Genomic DNA, 20,450 nt, shown 5'->3' with positions numbered 1-20,450 from the left:
AGTGTCCTACTCTGTTAATTCTAACATCTGTATCAGTTCCACATCACTTTCAGTTCATTGATTACTGTTATTGTGGGTTGTGTTTTTCTGCCTTTTTGCATACCTGATAGTCCTTGTTATTTTACTTTTTTCTTTTTTAAGCTATCTCCTACAGGAAGGAAACCTGGTAGTCTTTATATTATAAATTTTACCATCTATTATAAATTTTACCTTGTGGTGTACTAGATATTTTTGTATTCCTATAAATGTTCTTGAGCTTTGTTTCCAGTATGTCATTGAGATATTTGGAATCAGTTTGATTTTTTCAGGTCTTACTTTTATAGTTTGCTGGGTCTGGAGCAGTGTTCATTGCCTAAGACCTTCCAAACTAGTCTCCCCAGTGCTGTGATGTATGTGTTTTCCCAAGTTAGCTGGTGGGAACAGGCGTTGTTCTCAGCCCTGTGTGAGCACCATATATTGTTCCTTTGAATCCTTTTGGATGGTTCTTTCCCCAGCCCTGGGGAATTGCTCACCCATTATGTGCTGATCAGTCCTCTGCTGAATCATCAAGGAATTCCTGTGCAGCTATCCAGCGTTCTCTAACCAGTAAACTGGGGCAGTCACTGGGTTCACCTCGTTAGTTTCCTGTCTCTCAGGGATCACTGTGCTTCCTTGCCCAATGTCCAGTGCCTTCAGAACCATTGTTTCATGTATTTTGTCTGATTCTTTTGGTTGTTTTGGCTGGGTAGGTAAATCAGTCCATGTTATTCCATCTTGGCTGGAATGGAAGTTGCTCCATTGTCTTTTGTGTCTTTGCATTCAAACATGCTATCCTGAAATCTAATGTCAGTTTTATTCAAGATCCTTTTTATATAGCCTCTTTTTTCTTTTATTCTTCTTCTTCTTCTCTCTCTGTCTCTCAATCTGGGCCTTTCTGGAATTTTCGAGAATATTCTTTTTTCTCTCCCAGTGTTTTGAAATTCCACAGTAATGGGCCTTGGAAGTGTTATGCTGGGTACTCCCTGTGGGCTGTTACAGACTGAAGACTTGTGATTTGTGACTTGTGTCTTTTATTTTGGGGGAAGTATATTGTTTTATTTCCTTGACAGTTTTTTTCTTTCATTTCTCTCTTCTTTCTTTCTGGAACTCCCGTGGTTAAATGTCGGTTTCCTGGATTTATCCTCTAATGTTTTTGTCTTTGTTTGTTCCTTTCTATTGTCTTTCATCTTTTTGTTCATTTCTTGGACATTTCTCTGACTTTCCCCCTTCAATACTTTCATTGGATTTTTTTTTTCTTTCAACTCCTATTTTAATTTCTAAGAATTCTTGTCTTCACAATATTCCTTTGAAAGAATGCATACAGCTCTTCCTTCTTGGATGTAGAATTATCTTTTATGTCTATAAGGACATTAATTTTTCAAGTAATTCTCTGTGCATGGTTCTGATATGCATGGATTTCAGTCACCAGGTTAGTTAAATAACACCAGTCCCCCAATAATATGATTCCAATTTCAGTGACTACGATGTGTTAACTGTGAGTAATTGAATAAAGTATAAACTTCACTACTAGCTCTTCAGTCCACTCATCCCTGTGTAGAAAACAGATGCACATCCTAATCTGTCACCAATCAGGTCACTTCTTTCAGAGTCTGTGTGTCTGCTCATTCATTATTCTATTCACTCAGACAGCAAAACATGTCATTATGTTGTCTCCTTGTTTCTCAGTGATAAACCCAGGCAACATTCTTTTCAAATGGATAATCAAAAGAGAGAATTGATCAACCAAGATGAAAGTGTCATAAGGAACCAATAAGTGATAATGTTGGAAGTGAAATTCAAATGAAAACAAGTAGAATTATAAAGAAGAATTAGCTGACCATGGGAATGTTGACACTGCTGCCATTTGAGTTACTGTAAATCTGCAGCCAGAGGAACTTAACGAAGGCAACTTATCAGCATAAATGAGGAAAGTGGTTGTGACAAAAAGGATGAAGATGTCCCAGAAGAAGTAACGCCAGCACAAACTTTCACATTAAAGGAGCTCTCAGAGATATTTCACTACATTGAAAGCGCAAAGGATAACCCATTGGAAGCTGATTCACACTTACAAAGGAGTACAACAGTTCACCCAGGCATAGAAGAAACACTCACTGCATATCATAAGTTACATGGCAAGAAGAAGTCACACACTGTTTAAACTACTCTGAATAAGTTCTTTTGTTTTTAACAAAAGCTCATACTTTATTCACATTTCCTCAGTTTTTACCTAATGTCCTTTTTCTGTTTCAGTTTCAGGATCTCATCTAGGATACCATATTATATTTGGCCATTGTATCTCCATAGGCTTATTTAGACCACGATGGTTTCTCTGACTCTCCTTGTTTTTGATTACCTTGACAGTTTCAGGATGAAATTGGCCAGCTAATCTATGGAATGTCCTCCAACTTGAGTTTGTCTGATATTTTTCTAGTGGTTAGACTAAGGTTATGGGTTTTGGATGGAAGACCCGTGATGAAGTGCCATCCTCATCACTTCATATCAAGGGAACATGCTGTCAATGTGATTTCTCACTTGGGTTGTTAACCTTCATCACCTGGGTTGAGGTGGTGTTTGCCAGATCTCTCCACATGAAGTTACTGTTCTCTCTCTTTCCACACTCTGCTGTTTGAAAGGAAGTCACTGTACACAGCCCAAGTCTAAGTGGTGGGGAGTTATGTTCCACCTCCTTGGGGGAGGAGTGTCTGTAATTCTTCTGAACAAGAGATTTGTCTCTTATTTGTTATTTAGTCATTGATCTATATCATTATATAGACATAAGTTTTATACAAAGAAATAAAACACTTTAATTCTCAGTGGTTTCTGATGCTTTAAATTGCAGTGTACTAAATGTTGTGGCTTTACCTTTTGTATGTTTGTTTGTTTCTCTATTTTTAACCCAGAGTCAGAGACTTAATAATGTTTTGATGAAAGTTTCTAAAGGTCACAGAAAAATCCATTTTTCTTTGATTTCAAGGTGAGTGTAGAGCACCTTTAGAGTGCAAAGGACAACCCTTTGGAAGATGATTCAAACTTACAAAGGAGTACGAGTGTAGAATACTCACCTTTCCGTTGTCCAGATGTTTTTATGATCCTGTACTACGTGCAAAGCAAGGACTGGCTGTAGTTTGTAAAGTTTCCTTCAGCTCCCTACTCTGTGCTTGTTTCCTCAGAGTTCCTTTATTTCTGTCTGTATATTGGTCTGTTTTGGTTTTTGTCTGTCATGTTGGAAGCTTTCTTTAAATATTTGGCTGTTCTTGGCCATCCATTATTTTTTAAGAATGAACTAAAAATTGATAAGAAGCTCTGGGTGTGGAGGCAAATCTTATTGATGGTCTTTCTGTGTAGGATGTTGAGGTGAAAAATTGGCTTTATAATTAATACGTCTTTTCTCTGAGGCTGATTCAGTTCCTTTATGGCTTACACTTCTTGTATCTACATGAGAACTCTGCCTAGATAAGGTCACAGAGATTTTCTCATGTTTTTTAGCAGTTTTTAATTATTCTCAGTTTTATATTAGGTATATGATCTATTTCGAGTTAATTTTTATATACGGTTATGAGGCATGGGTATGAGTTTATTTTTTGCATATAGATATGCAATTATTCCAGCACTATTTTATGAAAAGTAAATTACTGAATTACAACTCCTTAGTCAAAAATCATTTGGTCATATACATATGGGTCTATTTCTGGACACTATTCTATTCCATTGATCTATATGTCTGTTCTTTCACCAATACCATACTGTCTTGATTACTGTAGCTTTGTAGTGAGCCTTGAAATCAAATATTGTACCTTTAATCTTGTCTTTTCTATATAAAAGTTTATTCTGTTCACTTTTCCACAAAAGTTTTAGTCAGTTTGTCAGTTTCTACAAAAAGTCTGCTAGCTCTTTGATTGGAATTGTGTTGAACCTGTAAACCATTTTGAGGAGAATTAACATCTTAACTACATTGAGTCTTCCAACCCATGAATGTAGTGTATCTTTTCACTTACTTGGGCTTTCTTTGATTTCTCTCATCAGTGTATTATAGTTTTCAGCATGCAAATTTTGCATATGCTATACTGGAGTTGTCCCTTAGTATTTTACCTTTTGATCTATTGTAAGTCATATATTTTTAAAGTTCCACTTCCAGTCATTTATTGCTAATATAAAGAAATATAATAGCTTTTTAATTTTGACCTTGTATTCTTAAACCAACCTTACTTACTCACTTATCAGTTCTAATAATTTATTGTAGAGTATTGGATATTTTTTGTTTGAGAAATTCTATCTACAAATAAAGACATTTGCATTTATCTCCCCAGTACAAATTTTCCCATACACATTTTCTTTCTCTTGCCTTTATTGCTCTGGCTAGGACCTCTAGTACATTGTTGAATAGAAGTTGTGAGAGCTGACGTCTTTATCTTATTCCTGATCTTAGGAGGAAAGCTTTCAATCTTTCAACGTTAAATATGAATTAGCTGTAAGGATTCAGTTTTTTTAGAGATTGATGCTCTGATTTTCAGCTTGGGGGATACAAGCCTAACTGCTGTGCTCTGGGTACAGATTGGCAGAAGGGAGCTGGACAGCCTCACTCCTCGGTATGTGGGGGATGGCTACCCCATTTCGTCAGCTCATTTCGCCTCACTGTCACTCTTCACCATTGTACCTGGTGCCGCTGAGCCTGCGGAGATCGCTTTCTCCAGAGTCTAAACCTCCTATCTAGCTCCTACTGGCCTGGGGTGATACCAGTCCCCTGGCTTCCCTGGGGTAGGGGATCCTATTACAGCCTTGCTCCTTCCTGACTTGGCTCCAGTCCTTATCACCTGCTCGTTTTAGGAATCTAGGGCCTGGTTGTGCTGAGATTTTGCATGGCTTAATTGGGTGAATCTGCCTTTTGTAGAGCACTCAGATTTCTGTTTCTGCCTCTATGCAGAGCTCTTTGCCACTCTTCTCCCTGCTTTTCCTCTACAAAGAGAGTGCCTGCAAGGTGAGCTGATACCCCATTCTCTGATGCTGCCTCTCCTGTTCTCTTTTCCTCCGTAGGTGTTATCTTCTCTCTGCAGATAAATAGTGTGTTCAATCGCTCGTGTTTAACTTCCTGGAAATTTTTAAAAAGTAGTTTATTTTCTGAAATAGTTGGCCTTTTGGTTTGCAGGGATGATGTTTTGTTTTTCTTATAGCCTTGATTATGTTACTAATTTGATTAGTAAGTCCTTTGATTGAAGTCAAAAGGTAAATTTTAGTACAAAAGTAAATTTGATCCTAGCCTCTGAAAATTTCAGATGTTCTAAATTCAGGTCCAACTAATTGTATATTGATAATATATTTTACATTTAGAAATTATTATTAATGTAATATCTTTCATGTTTGCATCAATCTTTTCTGTGTTAAAGTGAGTTGACAATAGGGGATTGTTTGAAATATTCAAAATAGTTTCTTGTGAAAAGTATTTCTTATTGAATGCTATTGATTCTTCGTAATGTTGAACTAATTTTTTTCTTAAGCCTCGTATTCACAAGTAAGCTTTATGTCTAGGATGGAGCAGATAAACAATGCATTCATGTTTTCTCTTTCTCTCTCTCTCACACACACACCCACACACACACACCCCCACACACACACACCCCTATTCCACAAGAGATGTCCTTATTACCAGACAGCTACCATTCAGACCTTATTTAATGTTAAGTTTGTTTACAGACTCTTTTTTTTTTTTTTTTTTTTTTTTTGAGACAGAGTCTCACTGTGTCCCCCAGGCTAGAGTACAATGGTGCGATATTGGCTCACTGCAACCTCCGCCTCCCAGGTTCAAGCAGTTCTCCTGCCTCAGCCTTCCGAGTAGCTGGGATTACAGGCATACACCATGATGCCCGGCTATTTTTTGTATGTTTAGTAGAGACGAGGTTTCACCATGTTGGCCAGGCTGGTCTCGAACTCCACCTCAAGTGATCTGCCCACCTCGGCCTCCCAAAGTGCAGGGATTACAGGTGTGAGCCACTGCGCCTGGCCCCAAGACTCAAATTCTTTATTAGAAATAAGAATCCTGGTTTATCAGTGATCTCCGAGGGTTTGGCTTCTGAACTGAGCATAGGTTGTCCAACATCCTCCCCTCTCCCACCTAAATTGAGCCCCAAACACAGAAACAGTCATGCGCATGGAATTCGAATTCACCATGAAAGTTTGTGAACACAATAAAAAGGCATTTCTAGCTCCCACTTACTGGATCTCTCCAGTTCATTTTGCTGTGTGAGGTAGTTTGCACAGTGGGACCTTCCCTCAATCCCTTAGCTACATCTAGTAGGGAATGTGCTTTCATTCAGCCTAGCAGGAGAAGCTGCCCATACACTGGAATGTAAACTATGTTCATATTATTTCTACTTCAGGATAAAATAAGCAATTTGTTGTTTGTCACTTGCATTATTGCTTTTAGGGAGGTAGCTTTCACTTATTTCATTTATTTTATCCATTCAGCAAACCTTGGCCAAGGACTTACTCTATGCCAGGCCCTGTGCCAGGTACAGAGAGCACAAGCAGTGTAAGAGCCTGCTCTCATGGAACGTACATTCTAGTGGCAGAGAGAGAGAATAGATAAGTAAGGACATAAATAAGAGGCAAGGCAGAGGCGAGTAGGAGGAGGAAAATAAAACAGGGCAGAGGAATGAATGTGACAAGGTAAGTGGCTGTTTGGGCTCCTCCGTGGGGATGGTGCGGGGGTCTCTTTTCTGTTGAGATCGGCACAGTGAGGAGAGCTGGCCCTAGGAAGATGGGAGTTTATAAAGCAGTGCCAAGAACATTGAACTTGGAGTGCAATCTCAGAGCCACCTGCCCAGCTGCAGTACCTGGGGGAGGTCATTTACCCTGAAGATGAGGTTTCTTGTCTGCAAAATGGGAGTGTACATGTGTCCAGCTTAAAAGGGTCATATACAGTTACCAAATATGAGAATGTTATAAACAGCAGCTCTTTAAAATGAAAGGGTACTGTTATTTTATACAGCGCATGAACGTTCCAGCCAACTAAAGGACTTGCTCTACCTGTCTTTAAGACTTACTGTAGGCCAGGCATAATGGTTGACGCCTATAATACCGGCACTTTGGGAGACCAAGGAGGGAGGATCAGTTGAGCCCAGAAGTTCAAAACCAGCCTGAGGCAACATAGCAAGACACCCCCATCCTTACAAAAAAATTAAAAATTAGTCAGGTGTGGTAGTGCATGCCTGTAGTCCCAGCTACTCAGGAGGTAGAGGTAGGAGGATCGCTTGAACCTGGGGGGAGGTTGAGGCTGCGGTGACCTATGATTGCACCACTGCTCTCTAGCCCAGGTGAGAGAGCCAGACCCCATCAGTTTAAAAAAAAAAGAAAGAAAACTTACTGTAAAACTGTAGTAATACAGTGTGGGTCTGGGTAAGGAAAGACAGATAGTGAAACAAAATAGAATAGAGAGTCCAAGATTACAACCACATATGTGTGATCAGTTGATTTCCCATAGTTTTTCCATGCAGGAATTCCTTCTTGGCATTTAGAGACATTTGTCTCTTATTCCAAATTGTGAGAAAAATGAGTCAAGAAATCAGGAAAAGGAAATATTCTGCGAGAACTAAAATTTTAACAGCCAACATGGGCATTACTAGTTTAAAGGAATTATCCAGCATCAGGTCAAAGGCAAGAGCACAGTCAGCGACACATGGAGTCAGAGATTAAGGTCATCATTTCAGAACCAGGACAGCAACATGTAGGAGAGAAGGGGTCACATTCCAATCAAGTCATTCTTGCTCGTCACTGTCACCATATTGCAAGTGTATGTTTATGGCCCTGCCTGCTATTAATAGTGAGTCATTCTTCTCAATAAAAATCTATTGAGTTTTGCACATGAATATACTTTACAAAATCCTCCAAGTCTTGTTGGAAGATGTAAGTTTTGGCAGCAGCCCTTAAGTTGGTAGCTTTGAAGCGTGATTCCTGTGTAGTGCTGTTAACCTTGCTAGGATAGCCAAATGTTACATTATCTTCATAGAATCCAATAATGTTCACTGGTGTTTTCCAGTGTTTGAATATTTAATGTAGGCTACGGTTCTTTGTAAATACTTTTACAGGAGAAATGTAAAGAGAAGATGTGTGAATATGATTGTGGAATACTCTTAATGTGAAATCAGCTGATATAAAATTTGAATTAGGAAAAGCAGTATCAATTTTAAGAGCAAAATCAAGGCAAGCAGACAAAACATTTTCAACACTAGGAAAGGAAATGGGCTTATATGAAGCCGTATATAGTCTAAATCCTAACTGCAGTTGGCTTTGGACACCACTCTGAAGAGTTTGACCAACTCTTGACCAATGTTCAGCATAACATGAAAGAAGCTTTTCTACATTTGGAATATTTTTCACAAAACAAATATTAATACTTGTGTGTTTTAAAGTATCATTTAAGAATAACTTTTAAATATTTGTGGCATCTTTCAATTTTTAAATGATATTTGGCATTCATTTGGTGCTACTGTGTTTTTAATGTTTTCTGTTAACAAACATCTATATCAGGTAGAGGTTATTTTTATGTGTTATTGAAATACGTGCTTTTCTCACAGTGTATTCATTCATAATAATAACCTGTGCATATATTATTATATCTTACTTTATAGAACTGACCCCTGAAACTTTCAGTATAAGTGTATCACATAAAAGTGATTTGCTATTTATAACTCATTATTCAACAACATGTAACACAATGCTATGAAAAATGCAGAATATTTTATGATTTGAGAATTCTGAATTTCTCATTTCTGAATCTTGAAGCTAATGACTGTTGAGAATTTGGAAAAAACAAAAATTCCTGACACAGGTGCTGGTAATCCAGTAGGCAAAGGAAGGTTTTGTCTACATACAGTACTGAAACAACTGGGTAACTATGCCAGAAACCACATTTCTGTTCTTATGTTACACCACATTTAAAATGAACTTGAAGTGACTCATAGAACTAAATGAAAGAACTAAAATGATAACCACTGGTAGAATAAAAAAATGAAAGGAGATCTTAGTATCTTGCATTAGGCAAAGATTTCTTAGATATGACAACAAAAGCATGAGCCATAAAAGAAAAATGTTGATAAATTGGACTTAGTCAAAATTAAATATTCTTTTTTCAAAAGATACTATTAAGAAACTGTGAAGAGAAGGCACACACTGTGGAAAAAAATTTCTTTTCTTTTTTTTCTTTTAGAGGTGGGGATTCACCATGTTGCCCAGGCTGGTCTTGAACTCCTGAGCTCAAGCGATCCGCCCACCTTGGCCTCCCAAAGTGCTAGGATTACAGGCATGAGCCATCATGCCGGGCCAAAAATTTTCAAACTGCATATCTAACAATGTAGTTGTATCTACATACAAAATAGTTGTATCATGATCATATGCACTCTTATAATATATACTCGGCAATTCAGAAAACAACCCAGTTTTTTGAAAAGGGGGATGAGGTCAAAACATTTCAACAGATTCTTCAAAAAAGATATGCAAATGGCCAATAAATAGTTTGGCAGTTTCCTGTAAAGTTAAACATAAATTGCAAATGTATTTTTATATATCACCCAGAAATCCTTCTAGGTATTTATATTTGAAAAATAAAAACTTATGTTTTTAATAATAAAAGCTAGCTTTTACCCAGATGTTTATACCAGCATTATTTGTAATGACAAATAGTTAGAAGCAGCCCAAATGTCCATCAACTGGTAAATGAATAAATTGTGATCCAGCCATACTATGAAATAAAGTACTAATACTAACAGCCATGTGACTGACTCTCAAAGTATTATGCTAAGTGAAAAGAGTTAAACAAAAGACTAAATATTGTATGATTTCATTCACATGAACTTCTGGAAAAGGCAAAACTATATAAATAGGACTATAAGCAGATTAATGGTTGCTGCGACAATGTGGATTGAGTGCAGAGTGACATGAGGAATCTTTTTAGGGAAAGGGTATTGTTCTATATCTCAATTGTAGTAATAGTTACATGGTTATAAGCAATTCCCAAAGTTAACCAAACTGTACATTTAAAATAAGTGAATTCCATTGCATGTAAATAATACCCTAATTTAAAATGGGGAATATGTTCATGTAGCAGCTAGATTTTTGTTATTGCTTCATGGAAAAAGGTATTTGTAGGGGTTTGAAAATACGGCCTTTCTATAAGCAAACATTTCTTTCTACTAAAAGGAAAAAGTACTGCAGATGTTCACCCTTGTGGAATTTGATGGATAGTTGACAGCGACTTAGCTTTTAACAAAACACTAATCAAAGTTTAATGTTCAATTTTAACATACCAAGTTGTGTCTGTGACATTTTATTTTTTAATTAATCACCACTTCTTACAGTGGATTTAAATGTCCACTTCTTATTCATTATAAACTAGCTCACTTTGTACATTATAAATCTGTATGCAAAATGAGGTCATACAAATGGGAGATTGTTTTGCCTCTCATTTTACCTTTTGACTTTTAAAATCAGTTAATAAAAGAATGCCTCATCAACATGCAGGTATTGAGAGTGCTACACACACGCATGCACATACACACACATGCACAGCAGTACCTTCCAAATATATAAAGAATCACATTTGTAAAGGCAGTGTTACATATATCTGGTTTTTAATGTATAATTAAAACTTTTATTTAAAACTGCCGTAGTTAAGTTATATGGGATATAATCACAGCTTTTATTTTTATTAGAGGATGGCAGGTCTTACATACATATAGATACAGAAACATTATATGAAATAAACTAATTCCACATATATCTGAGAGCTTTCTCAGGCAGGATGCCCAATAACCATTAGCCTCTCCTAGGAAGCAAAAGACTTACTTGAGAGCAGAAACTACAGATTAGCAATTAAGAAATATGCTGTAGGGTGGGTGCAGCGGCTCACGCCTGTAATCCCAGCACTTTGGGAGGCCGAGGCAGGCAGATCTCCTGAGGTCAGGATTTCAAGACCAGCCTGGCCAACATGGTGAAACCCTGTTTCTACTAAAGATACAAAAATTAGCTGGGAGGCTGAGGCACGAGAATCACTTGAACCATGGAGATGGAGGTTACAGTGTACCAAGATCACACCACTACACTCCAGCCTGAGCAACGGAGCAAGACTCCATCTCTAAATAAATAAATAAAGTTGTAAATTAATTGAGAAACTGTTCAGGAAAATGCTTTGTAAACTTAAATGTTCCATAGAAACAAGAACCCTGCAGAAGCACATCTGGCAGAGTCCCTGTTGCACAGCAGTCAGTTGTTTATGGAGAGGAGCATTACAGATGCATGGGTCTTGTTGGCCAAAAATACCATAATCTGTGGTTAGGATACAACCAATGTATTCTAGTAAGTGCCTTCAAAATCATTGCTTGAAGTTAATGCTAAAATTAGTCAATCTCCATGTCCATAGAATAGCCACATGATGTTGAGATATGAAGTGGTTGTTGTTATTGTTGTTGTTGTTTGAGACAGGGTCTCACTCTGTCACCCAGGCTGGAGTGCAGTGGGCTGGTCATGGCTCACTGAAACCTCAAACTCCCAGTCAAGCAATCCTCCCACCTCAGCCTCCCAAATAGCTGGGACTACAGGCATGCCACCACTGTGCCTGGCTAATTTTTTGTATTTTTTTTTGTATTTTTTTTTTTTTTTTTTTTTTTTTAGAGACGGGGTTTCTCCACATTGCCCAGGCTGTTCTTGAACTCCTGGGCTCAAGCAGTCCTCCTGCCTTGGCCTCCCTAAGTGTTGAGATTACAAGTGTGAACCACCACACCTGGCCAAGATAGAAGTTTTGACAAAACTATACTCCTATAAAGACACAGGGAATTAACGTTACCCCAGAAAATTCCCTCATTTTCTACCAGTCAATCCCTACCTACCCTCCCATACCCACCATTCTTCTGAATTTTTTTTCTCTGAAGATTAGTTTAGCCTTTTCTGGAATTTCATGTAAATGGGTTTATAAAATACCCACCCTTTCCTGTGAAGGTTTCATTCACTTAGAATGTTTGAGATTCATCTGTGTTGTTGGAGGTAACAGTAATTCATTTTTTAATTGCTGAATTATATTTCATTGTATGAATATAGCCCAGTTTATCCATTCTCCTGTTGATGCACTGCTCCTAGTTTCAATTTATTATAAAAAATAAGATGAACGAGTTAAAGTCCTCTTGAGACAGAAAAGCAGAGTGTTATGGGAAGCATGGAAAGGAAAGAACAGTAAACAGGGATTGGGAACATTCCCGGAGGAGAGTGATGTTGAGCAGGAGGAGATGGGCAGTGGGGTCTTAGCATGAACGGTAACATTGAAATGGGCAGTGTGGGATGTATTTGGGCCAGTAAACTTCTGGTGGGATGACGGGCATGTGGGAGAGTACGGACGATGAACTTCATTAGGTAAACCTATATCGTCTCTGCAGCTTGGCTGCCTAGTGAAAGATAGGCCAGGAAAGCAGATTGGGACCCAGATGATAGAGGATCCTGGATGCTGTGCCAAGCAGTTTAAATTTAGGTTTATAGTGGAGAGTCAGAGTTTTTCTTTCCTTTCCTTACCTTGTCTTACGTATTGATGTAGACTCATGGATTGCTATTTTTTTTTCAATGATTCAGAATTTATTACTGCCCCCTAATAAATTAGAGGGCACACATTGTCCCAGATTTTCCCAGTGGGAGTCCTTTCAAGCTAGTTCCTATTTCCCTGTGACATGCCTAAAAGTTTTTTACTTCTTGGTATTGCAAAATATTTTAGACTCATTTTATAATTTATCTCCCTTGAGCCTGGAATCAGCCACTTATTTGAGGAGCCCTGGTTCCTTTTAGTAGGGTATTAGAAACTAAGATCTGGACAATAGATATGCTCATTGCTACTCTGGTGTCTCTGCTTCTACGTCCTTTCTGTAGACAGAGCTGGGAATGCACAAAATTCCCTGCATAAATATACGTATATATATATGTGTGTGTGTGTGTGTGTGTGTGTATACATAAATATGAACACATATACTCATACTTATTTTAGAAATCACAAGCCTAAACCCGTATCTCCAATTTCAGTCTATCCTCAGAGGGTTCTTCCTTATCTTCCCTTATTCTAATATTTTTATGTCTGTCTGCCAGAAACATCAGCACATTTACTGATTTACCCAGTGCTATCATGCAGCTAAGTGTTTTCAGAATTGCTTCACTCATTCTACTACAGAAGCAAACCTACTAAGGGGTTCAGGATTTGTTTGCAATTCTCTCCCACACCCTACTCAAGATTGGGCATACCAGCTTCATAAGTTGTTCTTTTGCACTTTGCTTTTTGCACATATTTTACTGGAAATCTTTCCATAATCATTTTCGGTTCTTTGAGATCTTCATTCTTTTTGGTAACTGCTTAGTAGTTCATAGATTGTATGTACTGTTGCGTATTCAACCAGTTTTTTATGCTTAGACATTTAGGTACTTTGCAGTATTTTGCAATTCCAAATAATGCTGTAATGAATAACTTGTACATGCATATTTTTGCATTGTAGGAGGTATATCTTCTAAATTCCTGGAAGTGTATGCAGTTTTGTTAGATATTGCCACATTCCCTCCATAAGAATAAGTCATGCGATTTTGCATTCATACCAGTAATGTGGGAAAGGACCCATTTCCCCAGTCTACTAATGGAGTATATTATCAAGCTTTTGAAGGTTTTTGCCAGTCTAAAAACCTAGTGGGTGAGAAGTGATATTTCAGTGTTGTTTTATTTTGCATTATGAATGGAGTTGAACATTTTTTCATGTGTTTAAGGAGTGTGTGTAATGAGCTGTTTATTCATACCTTTTTTAGTTTTCTATAGGACTTTTGGTCTTTCTTCTTCTCTTCAAGTTTGAGTTATAATTTATTAGAGACATTAACCCTTTATCTGTGATACATGTTGCAGATATTTCCTCCTGGTTTGTCATTTGTCTTGGCTCACGTTATTTATTGCCCTGCAAAAGATGTTTACATCTATGAGGTCACATTCATAAATCCTTTATTATGTCTGGATTGTGAGACATGGCAAGAAAACCTTTTTCTACACTTGGATTTTGGAGGCATTCACCCGCGTTTTGTTTTAGTACCTGTAAAGTTGCCTTTTTTGCATTTAGATATCTAATCCATTAGGCATTTATTCTTTTATATGGTGTGAGGAATGGTTCTAATTTTATCCTTTTCTGCTTGTCCCAACACCGTTATTTTAAAGTCCATATATGCCTCGTATTTAGAGATACCACTGTTATCATACAGTAGATTTCTATGTACAGTTGGGGCTATTTCTAGACTTTGTATTTCACAGAGTATTTTTAATGCCCGTGGTTCTAGCTGAGTTTTCATTAAACATTTATGCATGTCTCAGAGGCTACCAGGTTCCTGAATTTACAATGCGAAGGAATTTTTAGGCCTCTTCCCCTTTCGTGATAGAAGAACCCTTATTATCTTCTTATACTTCCTGAATTTTCTAAATTTTCTGAAATCAGCCGAACTTTTTCTAGTCTTTAAAAAATCTTCTTAAAGGTATTATCAGTTTTTAAACAGGAAACTTCAGCATACATTTTTAACACACACCCCCCACCGCCGAAACATTACCATTAATATCCTCCCTTATAGTCCCTCAATTAGATGTTTCAGAAAGCTGTCTATAATAGAAATGAAAAAGAGGACAAATGAAAGGCTAGCCAGCCAGTCATAGGAGGAAGAGTGCTCCAGCCTCTTCTGCTTCCCATGCCTTAGAGAACCACCAGGAAGGCAGTGTGTTCTTCTCCTCTGTCCCCTGAGTGTCCTATCAAGTGCACTTGGCAGATTCAGGGAAGATGTTGAGTGCAGGAGTAATGTGGAGGAACTTGAATATTTAGGTAGCCAGAGTTTTTTATATGGAACATTTTAAACTATTCACTTCCTGGCTGGGCATGGTGGCTCACGCCTGTAATCCCAGCACTTTGGGAGGCCAAGGCAGGCAGATCACTTGAGGTCCATTGTTGCAGACCAGCTTGGCCAACATGGTGAAACCTCACCTCTACTAAAAATACAAAAATTAGCAGAGGCCGGGCGTGGTAACTCAAGCCTGTAATCCCAGCACTTTGGGAGGCCAAGTTGGGCGGATCACGAGGTCAGGAGTTCGAGACCAGCCTGGCCAACATGGTGAAACCCCATCTCTACTAAAAATACAAAAATCAGCCAGACTTCGTGGTGCATGCCTGTAATCCTAGCTACTCAGGAGGCTGAGGCAGGAGAATCGCTTGAACCCGGGAGGCGGAGGTTGCAGTGAGCTGAGATTGTGCCACTGCACTCCAGCCTGGGGGACAGAGCGAGACTCTGTCTCAGGAAAAAAAAAAAAATTAGCCAGGCATGGTGGCGGGTGCCTGTAATCCCAGCTAGTTGGGAGGCTGAAGCAGGAGAGTCACTTGAATCCGGGAGGCGGAGGCTACAGTGAGCCGAGATCACTCCACTGCACTCCAGCCTAGGTGACAGAGCAAGACTGTGTCTCAAAAATAATTAGATTAGATAGATAGATAGATAGATAGATAGATAGATAGATAGATAGATAGATTAGATAAAATTTAAAAGCACCCACCTCCTAGGAAAAACTGGTAAGATCATTTTATCTCTCTCACTTCCCACCCTCCCCATGTGCTTGAATGGCCTCTCCTAAATAGAATGCCTTGAATTTATTTGAGGCTTTCATAACTTGGGGGCTATAATAAAAAAATCTCTAAGACCCATTTAGAGGAGAAAGGACTCACTGGCTATGTGGACGCTGTTTTTATCTAGTTATATTTAAGGGAACATTTTCGTAAGGAAAAATCAGGACACATAATCTGATTTAATTCAATATGTCAAATCCTATAAAGCTTTCAAAATGAAACCAGATTTAATTATACATTTAACGAGTCATCTTTTTGGAAAGGAAGAAGATTACATGAAGGTGGGGTATGCTCTGTAGCTATGTCCAAGTTTTAAGCAGTGGGATAGCAGACTGATTGAAGAATTCTTCAGTTCTGCTGTTTATGCATTAGGCAGTCATGAAGAGAATAATGCTATCTTCTGATTTAATGTAACCAAAACTATTATTTCGTTATATTATCTCTACTATTCTATTCTACTATTCTGTTACAACAGTTTTATCAAAATAGAGACTACTTTACAGATTTGTTCTTGAGCACTCGGATCAGCTTAAATTTGTGTATATCTATTTACAAGCCTAATTTAGGACTTTTTTCTGAATAAGCTTGTTATAGGTAAACTTTCAGACTTCAGTTCATAATAAGGTCTTTAATTTTTACACACAGGCAGCAGCTGCCCATGTTGTTGATGGCTGGCTGAGTGTTAATAGAATTAAGAGTATTAAAATATTTTTATAGACTAGTCTTCCTGTAACTCTCAGCACCTTTTATGTTGTTCCACTTTTTGCATTTCAGTTTTACAGCTCCCAGCACAGTAGGAAAGAGAAATTTGAGTCCTAGTCAAGAGGAAGCTGGCCTGGAGGACGGAGTGTCAGGGGAGATTTCCGACACTGAGCTTGAGCAGACCGATTCCTGTGCAGAGCCCCTCTCAGAGGGAAGGAAAAAGGCCAAGAAATTAAAAAGAATGAAGAAGGAGCTTTCTCCAGCAGGTTTGTATTGGATCTTGCCGAAGTTCTGGGGCCGTGGACTATTTAAATGCTCTAGAAACTCCTATTTTGGGGGAGAAATTATAGCAAGGCTTCACTTGGTGGCAAAGCCCATGTAGTCTTCCACCAGAGCAGATATTTTTAGGATCAATTTAATTTAATTTGAGGAATCCTAAAAAGCTCTGGCTCGGGTAGCATAAGGCCTGGGGGGTCTCCTTGTTAAAGATGGCTAGTCTATTTTGGTAATCTCTCTCTCCTCCATGGTGTAGAGGTTTTGCTGATGTGTTTAAAGCAGCCTCAATATTTAAAATGTGCATTTAAATGTGCGCAGAGGCCCCTCCTACATGTTATTTTCAGTAGCAGCGTTTTCACTGTTTCCAGCAAAACCCCCAGGCAACCTGGATTTCTCTCCTAAGCAGAATTATATAAGAAGCAAAGGAAACAGGAAATCAGCACCTGTTGAGAGCCTACTACATGCTAGACGCTGTAGTAGGAGCCATTTCTCTCCTTATTTCATTTAATTTTCACCGTAGCCCTGAGGTGGGAATCATCATCCTTATTTGATGAAGCAGATGCCTGGGCTCAGGGAGGCTAAGTGTGCAGGGCCATGCTGCGCTTAAGAAGCACAGCCGAAAGGCAGACCCAGGTCTGCCTGAGCTGAATCCCATGTCCTCTCCACCCCGCAGATGTGCCTCACTCAGCCCTTCGTGCACACATGCCACACAGGGCCACAGCAAGAGGCCAGAAGGGCATCTTGTCAGTCAGCACATGGAAAAGGCCATTCCCTGCTGCAGGGGGCGGTCCAGCAAGGCAGCAGTCACAGTGACAGTAATCATAGCCACTGCTTATTGAGTGCTTATTACTGGGGCCAGGACAGTGCTTAATGTGTAACTGAAATTCTTTCATTTAAATCCTTGAGACAGTCATCATTATCCATTTTACAGTTAAGAAAACGGAGGCCCAAAGGGTTATGTGAGTTGCCCAAAGTCCCAGAGCCATTAAGTCTGTCCTACAAGAAAGCTGGTGAGGCCAGGCTCGGTGGCTCACGCCTGTAATCCGAGCACTTTGGGAGGCCAAGACGGGTGGATCACTTGAGGTCAGGAGTTCAAGACCAGCATGGCCAACATGGCAAAACCACGTCTCTACTAAAAATACAAAAAATTAGCCAGGTGTGGTGGCGCATGCCGGTAGTCCCAGCTACTTAGGAGACTGAAGTAGGGGGACTGCCTCAGCCCAGGGAGGTCAAGGCTACAGTGAGCCAAGATTGCGCCACTGCACTCCATCCTGGGCAACAGAGTGACACCCTGTCTCACATACACACACACAAAAGAAAGTGAGTGCTTTTAACCAAGGTTATGTGTTGAGAGACACTGACCCAGACACAATTATAATCATTCTCCTTTGTCTCACATCGTGACAGTTGTCACGGTTAGCAGAACTAACAATCAAATCAAAGGAAAGTAGTAGTCAAGTGGTGGAACTTGATTCATACCCAAGCTATGAATGCACTGTTTTAATTAATCCCCTTTTGCATGTGGCCCGATCTGACTGTGGGGAGTTTTCTGAATCTCATGGATATTAATGAAATCAGACAAGTAGCAAAAATGTCACATATGCTTTTTGTACATTATGCTGAAGCTGAATTTCAACAGAAAACTTAAACTTGTGTTTGAAGCCTGGATTGGATGTTTTAGCTGTCTCTTGACTCTGGGTGTCTCTCTTTACTTACCTCCTCTCCTTTCCCTGAATTAACTATTGGAGGGGGCCAGGCATGGTAGCTCACAACTATAATCCCACCACTCTGGGAAGCTGAAGCAGGAGGATGACCTGAGCCCAGGAGTTTGAGACCAGCCTGGGCAATATAGTGACACCTTTTCTCTACAAAAAAAAAATTTAAATATTAGCTGCATGGGCATGTAGTCCCAGGTACTCAAGAGGCTGAATCGGGAGGATCGCTTGAGCCCAGGAGTTTTGACTGCAGTGAGCTATGATCGCATCAGTGCACTCCAACCTGGGGGACACAGTGAGACCTTGTCTCAAGAAAAAAAAGAAGAAAAAGTATTGGAGAAGTTTTTAATCTGTAGCATCCTTAGTCTTCAAATTTCATACCTTTATTACCACTGTCATGTTTCATGTGCTCAACAAATGTTAAAATAATGAATGTCAGCATGATTTCTAGAGATCGTACTGAGCAGGATTTAGAGGGGCAGGGGGGTTTCCCCACTTGTATTCCTGTCCTTCATAGCTGTCTCTTCTGGATTTTTTTAGTTTATTACTTCTCAGGGACAAGCTTTTCATTTTTCCCCTCTATATCAGCATAATCTGAAAAATATTAAAATTAAAATAACTAATAATAGACTGCATTAATAGATTAGTTCCTTTTATAGCTTTCATCATTTTAAGTGAAAACTTTCTATAAGTTATTTAGGGTTTTGAATTTATAATACTGTAATTAAAATAAGGGTTTTTTTCCTCCCATTGACAGTAAAGCTGTCACTGCCACAAGATTTGAGCTAAAAAAAAATTGTAGATTTTGTACTTCTTTGTCAGTGCTGCCAAAAAAAAAAAAAAGAGAGACATCTTGACAACTTTTAATTGAATCAGAGAACTTGAGTGAATCGAGCTTTCTTCTGGAGCACCATTCATCGAGCAAGACCCCTGACGGTGCCAGGTGGAAACTTAATGGATCCTTTCCACCTGGTTTGTTTTCAGTGTTTAATCCTATTAGTATCAGCAGGATATAGGTCAGGATATCAGGTGCAGAACCTGTGGAATCAACCAATTTGGCTTGCTCATTTACTTTAATAAGGTCCCATAATGAGTGAGAGTACAAAGTTCAGGCCCTGTTAAGGGTCTGCATTAAACTCTCAGAAGTATTTAGAGTGTGCCAGGAGCCGCGAAGGTCTGGTTCGGGTGGTGGCGGGAACTGTATTAGAGTGCTAGGCACGGCGCGACAAAGTCTGTCCAACCCAAAACGGTGCTGAGGCGTTGGATGTGAGCTCCAGTACTCAGAAAAGCATCTCAGCAGGTACTCAACAGATCCTTAGGGGCTTGGGGGCCCAGCACTGGCAGTGAGGGCATGAAAGACATAAAAGGGCACTACCTGTGGGTATTTTCTGTTCTCCAAGGAGGAAGTAGCAAAAATTAGGACGCTGGAATATCCTATGTTGTAGCAATCCCAGAACAACTGATGCTCAACAAATACCACACAAAACAAATTTTTAAAAATTTAATCTTACCGGGTACAGTGGCTCATGCCTATAATCCCAGCACTTCTGGAGGGCGAGGTGGGCAGATCACCTGAGGTCAAGAGTTCAAGACCAGCCTGGCCAACATGGCGAAACCCCGTCTACTAAAAATACAAAAATTAGCCTGGCATGGTGGTGCACACCTGTAATCCCAGCAACTCGGGAGGCTGAGGCAGGAGAATCGCTTGAACCAGGGAGGCAGAGGTTGCAGTGAGCTGAGATCATGCCATTGCACTCCAGCCTGAGTTACAAGAGCGAAACTCTGTCTCAAAAAAAAAAAAAAAAAAAAAAAAAAAAAAAGATGTAATCTCTTTATATCTGTTCTTTTTCTTTTAATTTTTTCTCTTTACCCAAGCACATGAACTCATAGTATACATTTTGATATTGAAGATACACTAAGAATTAAGTACTAGACCCAATCCCAGATAACAAAATGACAAAAATAGTGGAAGAAAGGACTATTTATTGGGTTTATACTATTAGACAGAGTGCTAGGAACATCCTTTATTGTCTTGTCTAGACCTTTTAAACATGCAGTAAGGTGCAGATACTCTTTCCCAGTTGTACAGAGGAAA

General features: G+C 39.1%; 1 protein-coding gene across 12 annotated transcripts in view; it reads left to right on the top strand.

Moving 5' to 3' along the window:
- The window catches only part of PARN (poly(A)-specific ribonuclease), a 206,106-nt gene that overhangs the window by 164,573 nt on the left and 21,083 nt on the right, over window positions 1–20,450 (top strand). For 10 of the 12 annotated variants that reach the window (XM_054668227.2, XM_054668226.2, XM_063797673.1 and 7 more), the window contains one exon: window positions 16,437–16,630. In XM_054668227.2, the coding sequence (XP_054524202.1) occupies window positions 16,437–16,630 (194 nt within the window). Of the gene's footprint in view, window positions 1–1,704; window positions 2,832–16,436; window positions 16,631–20,450 lie in introns of those variants that run through there. The other 2 variants (XM_063797678.1, XM_016929459.4) reach the window with 1 other exon arrangement.

The sequence above is a fragment of the Pan troglodytes genome, chromosome 18 (assembly GCF_028858775.2).
Source record: "Pan troglodytes isolate AG18354 chromosome 18, NHGRI_mPanTro3-v2.0_pri, whole genome shotgun sequence".
NCBI classification, from domain to species: Eukaryota; Metazoa; Chordata; class Mammalia; order Primates; family Hominidae; genus Pan; species Pan troglodytes.
Note: the sequence above shows the minus strand (reverse complement) of the source record. Positions and strands in the feature narration are given on the sequence as shown.